This window comes from Callithrix jacchus, chromosome 10 (assembly GCF_049354715.1).
Source record: "Callithrix jacchus isolate 240 chromosome 10, calJac240_pri, whole genome shotgun sequence".
NCBI classification, from domain to species: domain Eukaryota; kingdom Metazoa; phylum Chordata; class Mammalia; order Primates; family Cebidae; genus Callithrix; species Callithrix jacchus.
The window spans coordinates 68,744,075-68,751,592 of record NC_133511.1 but is presented as its reverse complement, the minus strand read 5'-3'; the positions used below and the strand labels follow the sequence as shown (position 1 = coordinate 68,751,592).

The 7,518-nt window shown below is 47.4% G+C and overlaps 1 protein-coding gene across 2 annotated transcripts; it reads left to right on the top strand.

Moving 5' to 3' along the window:
• Positions 1-1,495: 1,495 nt before the first annotated feature.
• Positions 1,496-7,100, top strand: FOLR2 (folate receptor beta). Of its 2 annotated transcripts, none has more exons than XM_009007498.5 (5): positions 1,496-1,614; positions 3,516-3,689; positions 5,808-5,996; positions 6,112-6,247; positions 6,404-7,100. In XM_009007498.5, exons 1-5 carry the CDS (start codon positions 1,594-1,596, stop codon positions 6,694-6,696), a joined length of 813 nt encoding a protein of 270 aa, XP_009005746.1. In that variant the 5' UTR covers positions 1,496-1,593; the 3' UTR covers positions 6,697-7,100. The 2 variants fall into 2 exon arrangements, with proteins under 2 accessions (XP_009005746.1, XP_002754882.1); XM_002754836.7 differs by having other exon boundaries at positions 1,496-1,620.
• The last annotated feature ends 418 nt before the right edge of the window (positions 7,101-7,518 follow it).

Sequence of the window (7,518 nt, the reverse complement as noted above, 5' to 3'; positions counted from 1 at the left end):
AATGTAAGTCAAAGTTACAATTAGGGCTAGGTATGGTGGCTCACGCCTGTAATCCCAGCACTATGGGAGACCAAGGTGGGAGGATCCCGAGATCAGGAGATGGAGACCATCCTGACTACCCTGTCTCTACTAAAAATACAAAAACTTAGCTGGGCGTGGTGGCACGTGCCTGCAGTCCCAGCTACTTGGGAGGCTGAGGCAGGAGAATTGCTTAAACCAGAATTGCTGTGAGCTGAGATCACACCCTGCACTCCAGCCTGGGTGACAGAGTGAGACTCCATCTCAAAAAAAAAAAAAAAAGCCATGGAAAGACAAATATGCATGCTTCCACTTAGACAAGGAACTTACCTACAGTACAGTAGTCCAAATCCCAGAGACAGAAAGTAGAATGGTGGTTGGCAGGGGCTAGGGAAAGGGAAAATAGCGAGTTGTTTAATGGATATAGTCTCAGTTTTGCAGAATAAAAATGTTTCCAAGATTGGTTGCAAACAGTATGAATATATTTAACACTGCTGAACTGTACAGTTAGAAATGGTGAGGATAGCACATTGTATGTGATGTGTATTTTTACAACACATCAGAAATTGCTTAATTATGTCTTCAGAAATGCCAGACAGTAATATATTGTCGTTTTAACAGATTTGAGACAATTTTAATTTTTGTGACCCTTGACTTCTATACCTTAACTTTTTTTTTTTTTTTTTTTTTTTTTTTTTTTTTGAGACAGTCTTGCTCTGTCACCCAGGCTGGAGTGCAGTGGTGTGATCTCAGCTCACTGCAACCTCCACTTCCTGGATTCAAATGATTCTTGTGCCTCAGCCTCCCAAGTAGCTGGGATTACAGGTTCTCGGGACCATGCCCCACTAATTTTTGTATTTTTAGCAGAGACAGGGTTTTACCATGTTGGCCAGGGTGGTCTCGAACTCCTGGCCTCAAGCAATCCGCCCACCTCAGCCTCCCAAAGTGCTGGGATTATAGGCATGAGCCACTGCACCCGGCCTATACCTCAACTTCTACCTGTGTCTACCTGGCTGTCTATAAATTAACCCGATAGCTGTCCCTACTCAGTATGTGCCAGGCTTTTCCCTATACAATTCTGAACAATTTTTTAGTGAGCAAATTGAAGCTCAGTAAGGTCCAGTGACTTTTCCCAAGGTTGTGCAAGAGATGGAGCTCTCATTGGGTCCCATTGGCCTGATCCTAAAGCCTGGGTTCTTCTCCACCAGACTTTATCTCCATTGAGCTGGTCTCATCCTAAGAACCACTTAGGGTACCTACAAAATCCAGATACTCCCGGGGGATGAGCAGTTCTTTAGATTTTGATGAATGTTGAATGAGTGGATGCTGGAATGAGTAATTAACAAGTAAGGCGATGAATGTAAACAAGAGTGACTAAATTGACAGACTCAGGGAAACTTGAAGAGGGTGGGGCCTGGAAGGGAAGGAAGAGAGGAAGGAGATTAGCTAAGTGGGGAGATTTCACTCTGTGCTTACCAGAGCACATTCTCTATCCTGTGCTGAGGACAGAGGCGGTGGGGACAGCCTGGATCTACTGCCCACTTAAGAGAGAGGACAACTCAGACACAGCTGTGTATGCTTCCAGCAGCAACAGAGGTTCAGGCAAGATGCCCGATGGAGGGAAGGGTGTCAAGGGCAGTGGGGAGACTTGGCAGGTTTGTGCAGAGGGGAGCGACACATCTTTCTTCAGAAAGATTATGCTGGCTCCTGTGGGGAAGGCAACTCGAAGGGGAAGAAACTGGAAGAGGGAAGACTTGACACTAAACATAGCACCAAGGGCAGTGAGGTTTTGGAGGAACCTTTACCAGAGAGGGAGAGGAAGCAGTCTCCATTATCCACTCTTTAGTGACAGAGCCCAAAGGGACAGCTCTGTAATGGCTGGGGGTGGGGACGAGGGTAGCAGTGAACAGAGGAGATAGGGGCTGCTCCTTTTGTTGAGTGCCTTCCAGGACAGCAAGTGCTGGTCTGGCTGCTCCAACATGGGAAACTTTTATGTTGTCTCTCAGGTCTAAGGGTCTCTTTACATTTCTTAAAAATTTATTTTTAATTTTTTAATCTGGGTGTGGTGGCTCACGCCTGTAATCCCAGCACTCTGGGAGGTCAAAAGCAGGTGGATCATCTGAGGTCAGGAGTTCGAGGCCAGCCTGGCCAACATGGTAAAACCCCATCTCTACTAAAAATACAAAAATTAGCTGGATATGGGAGTGCATGCTCATACTTCCAGCTACTTGGGAGGCTGAAGCAGGAGATTCACTTGAACCAGGGAGGCTTAGGTGGCAATGAGCCAAGAACATGCCACTGCACTCCAGCCTGGGTGACAAAGTGAGACTCCATCTCAAAAAAAAAAAAGTTTAAAAAAAATTTTTTTTAACTTCTATTGTTTTTCAGATGGTTTTTGGTTATATAGATAAGTTCTCTTTTTTTTTTTTGAGATGGAGTTTCGCTCTTGTTACCCAGGCTGGAGTACAATGGCACGATCTCGGCTTACCGCAACCTCCGCCTCCTGGGTTCAGGCAATTCTCCTGCCTCAGCCTCCCTAGCAGCTGGGATTACAGGCATGCGCCACCATGCCCAGCTAACTTTTTTGTATTTTTAGTAGAGACAGGGTTTCACCATGTTGACCAGGATGGTCTCTATCTCTTGACCTCGTGATCCACCCGCCTCGGCCTCCCAAAGTGTGATAAGTTCTTTAGTGGTGATTTCTGAGATTTTAGCACACCTGTCGCCAGAGCAGTGTACACTGTAATCAATATGTAGTCTTTTATTCCTCACCCCTCCCCACCTTACCCCACTCCCAGTCTATATCATTCTCGTTGGCATTTGTTTTTTGAGAGGTAAGGTGAGGTCTGCTGCATTAGCCCAGAGACAGCTAAGGATGCTGGAAAGGAAAATGTTTTTTAGAGAACAGGGAAGGAAAAAGTCTGAGGAAGCAAAATTATTTTAAAAACACTGTCCTTTCCATTTCTGTGTCATTTAACCAAACACCACCCTGTGGGTTCTGTCAGTTGATCCTCATGCTGATCTGAGAACTTGGCAGAGCTGGGTCACTGCCTTCCCCAGGGCTAACCGGGTGTCTAAGCTGGTACAAGACCCCAGGTGATCCAGTGTCTAACCACAGAGCTCTTGCTGGACACAGGGAGAAGACATTATGTGTCCCTGGCCCTGTTCAGGGGAGCAGGGAATGGACCTGAAGGATTTAATTACTTGTCATAGATAAAGGCTAGAGAAAACGTGAGGGTGCAAAGCCTCTCCTCCAAATTGTGAAGACTTACTCAGGGCCCACTCACTAACACCACTTCTCTTGGGCCCTTAAAGCCTGGGGGTGGGGGCTTTAAGGGCCCTCTGGTCAACCCTCTACCCTAGCCTCAGGACCCCAGCATTGAAGGAAAGGTGTCTGACCTCATTCATCACTGTAGGGATGGGGAGACTGAGGCAGGAGGTGAATGGTCTCCCAGCCTGGAGCCCTTTCCCCTCAGGACTTGGTCTCCCTACCCTAGGTCCCTCTGCAAGGACAGAAAGACATGGTCTGGAAATTGATGCCACTTCTGCTGCTTCTGGCCTGGGTAGTCACCATGTGCAGTGCCCAGGACAGGACTGATCTCCTCAATGTCTGTATGGATGCCAAGCACCACAAGACAAAGCCAGGTCCTGAGGACAAGCTGCATGACCAAGTATGGCTGGAGTGTGCCTCTACTGAGGGGCTGGTTCTAACAGGGAGGAGGAAGTCAGGATGGTAGGGGAGGACTTGAGGGATCAGACACCTCCGCATCCTGAATTTTTGCAGTGGGAGAAGATGAAAGTGGAGGGGTAAGAGTGGCTGATGTGATTTTAGTGGGGCCCTCCCTAGAGGTGGATACCATGTTGGCAACGAAATTGAGTCGTCATTTGATGGGCACCTATCAGTTGTCATGTGATTTTTGTACATAATTTCATATCCCCAGGGGTTCTTTGATGTAGGTAGATGTTATTCTCCACATAACACAAGTAAGTGAAACTGAGACTCACAGAAGCACATGGGCCCACACAGGAGCTGGACATGACTGGCCCCTGTGGTGGGGTAGGGGTAGGACTGGGTTGGGCTCCTCCTTTTGGTGGGTGAGAGACTAGGGAGGCGCTGGCTGTTCCCACCCTCACTATGTGCCAGTTCCATGGAGTGCCGAGGGGAGAAGAGGAGGAGTCCCCTTCCATCTGTAATTTGAGGCACAGGGGCTGTATATTTACACAGTCTCTATACATATATGCCAGTGGATTGCAATCTGATTAGACTCAGTATCTCCCTTTTATGACAGATATTTTTTAGATTCTCTTTTCTATCCTGCAATCAAATTCAAAAGAACCTATTTGTATGCATAATTTTTGTAAATATCAACATAATGCTCTGTAATATAAAGGAGAAACACATAGAAAGTAAGTTGTACTAAAATAATATATATTTCAACATGTCAGTTCTCTGGTATGACTGACTGCATTAGAAGGCATTAGGAAATAGCACATGCCTGCTTTTGTCATAAAATCATTATGAATGGGGAGCTAAAAATGAAGATTGATACAGGTGTATTATATTGGTAACTTAAACACTGTAAGATGCCATAATATAAGCAATGTTGCTGTTGATGACATAATTTTCTAAAACAGTGAATAACTCTAGTAGAACAAAACACATAGTACAGCCTTCTATTTCATGGTATTTTGAGTCCTGGAAAACCCAGTCTAGGTTAAAATCTTGTGAAAATATGATGTGACTATATGTTAGACAGATAGATTTAAAAAGTAGGGCCTTTGCTTACTTTTTCTTTTTTTTTGAGAAGTAGTCTCACTCTGTTGCCCAGAGCTGGAGTGCAATGGTACAATCTCGGCTCACTGCAACCTCTGCCTCCTGGGTTCAAGTGATTTTCCTGCCTCAGGCTCCCAAGTAGCTGGGATTATAAGCACCTACCACCATGCCTGGTTAATTTTTTTTATTTTTACTAGAGACGAGGTTTCACCATGTTGGTCAGGCTAGTCTTGAACTCCTGACCTCAGGTGATCCACCTGACTTGGCCTCCCAAAGTGCTGGGATTACCACCTTGAGCCACCACGCATGGCCTGGATTTTGCTTACTTTTTCCAGCAAATTATTTTCATGGGCCTACTATGTGTCTGTCACTGGCCTAACCACTGGGACACAGATCTTACTACCTGCCAAGAAGAATGAATGTATTCAAACTCTGTTACTATATGGCTCACTCCTCTTCCTTTGCTCAAAATGTCACCTACAATGAAGTGTTTTCTAACCCATTTAAAACGTCAGCAATCATTCCATATTTTACATTACTGCTCTACCTTTTCTCATATCATTTATCATATCCTGACATACCATATATATATTTTTTTAGTTTCTTACTGTCTGTCTCCTCTGACCAGAATGAAATTTCCATGAACACATATTTCTGTCTGTTTTGTTCTCTTCTGTATTCATAGCATCTATAACTGTGACTGGCATAAAGTAGGTGCTCAATAATTATTTTTAAATGAGGATGTGAAAGGACTTTTTATGAAGTGTTGCATGCTGCATAAATGATAGCTATTACTCCCACGACAAGGTTTCCCCTGGGCTCCCACAGCCCCCCATCACACGGTTGTAATTGTGTTTCCTCCAAGAATGGAGGCCTAGGACAGAGGGACCATCACAGTGAGTATTCCCAGGACAACCTACCTAGGGCAGAGGAGTAAGAACCAAATGGGGGAGAGACAGGAGGTGGTAGAAGGAGGGTGCGGGGAGGCACTTAGTCCTGTGTCTTCCCCACCCAGTGCAGTCCCTGGAGGAAGAACGCCTGCTGCACGGCCAACACCAGCCAGGAGCTGCACAAGGACACCTCCCGCCTGTACAACTTTAACTGGGATCACTGCGGCAGGATGGAGCCCGCCTGCAAGCGCCACTTCATCCAGGACAACTGTCTCTATGAGTGCTCACCCAACCTGGGGCCCTGGATCCAGCAGGTAGGATGTCTCTTCCCCACACCCCAGCAGACTGCCATCCCCCTCAGTCACTTCAAGGCTATGGCTGCCAGCATCCCTGGCTGAGAGGAGCCCTGCCTCCCCACCTCCCACCCAGGTGAATCAGAGCTGGCGCAAAGAACGCTTCCTGGATGTGCCCTTATGCAAAGAGGACTGTCAGCGCTGGTGGGAGGATTGTCACACCTCCCACACTTGCAAGAGCAATTGGCACAGAGGATGGGACTGGACCTCAGGTGAGGGCGATGGAGGCGGGGTTAGGAAAAAGCAGACTGAGGTGGGGTTTGGAGAATCCTCAAGGATTTGGGGTGGGGTGATTTCTGGGGGTGGCCAGAAATGAGCTTTGGGGCCCAAGGGCTGAATGTCTGTGTCTACCATCTCTCTACCTGCAGGAGTTAACAAGTGCCCAGCTGGGGCCCTCTGCCGCACCTTTGAGTCCTACTTCCCCACTCCAGCTGCCCTTTGTGAGGGTCTCTGGAGTCACTCTTACAAGGTCAGCAACTACAGCCGAGGGAGCGGCCGCTGCATTCAGATGTGGTTTGACTCCACCCAGGGCAACCCCAATGAGGAGGTGGCGAGGTTCTATGCTGCGGCCATGAATGTGAATGCTGGCATCCTGCTTCATGGGATTGGGGGTCTCTTGCTCAGCCTGGCCCTGATGCTGCAACTCTGGCTCCTTGGCTGAGTCCAGTCCTCCCAGACTACCTGCCCTCAGCTTGGATAACCAGGCTGGGCTCCAGCTCCCACAAATGACAGCATCCTAAGCATGCTTCCATTAGTCACCCAACGCTCTGTTACCTGGTCAGTTCCTGCTCCACGGTGGGGCTTGGGGCTCTAGACTGACATATCCACGTCTGAGGAATTATTTTGGTTGTGAGTTTGTGGGTGGGTAGGAGACAGATTCTACAGCTTCTGGGTTCCTTCAGATTAGAGCAACTAAACCTGTATTTTATCCCCAGCTCTGCTACTTACTTTGTGAAAGTGAAACAGTTGCTTCACTGCTCTAAACCTTTGTTTCCTCCTGTATATAAAAAATGATAATAGTCCTGCCCTCAGGCTTGTGAAATATAGAGGAGCTGTTTCTCATGAGGCCAGTGTCTGCACATTAATAGTCTTCCGGGATCCTGTGGCTCCTGTTGCCCCAAGTGAGAACCAGGTCCTGAGCTGATTTATCTTGGTCTTCAAACAGCCTCCCAGTACCCCAGTCCTCATCTGCCTGGCTCTGTACTCGGCTCTGTAATTGGAAAGCTGGGACTGGGAGTCCAAGAAAGGCTCTGGATTGTCAGCGGGTTGAAAAAAAAATTCACACTGCCTAACGTGATGCACATTGAAGGTGCAGCGTTGGGGCTTGGGACTCCGAGGAAGAACAGAGCTAATTGGAGAGGGTAGTTTAGGGGGTTCCTGGAGTGGAATACTCAAGACCCTCGAACTGATTCAGCGCTTCTGTGTCCTGGAGGTGTGGCTGGAAAAGTTAGAAACCCTTAGGGTCTTCGGGGGTGAGGAGCCT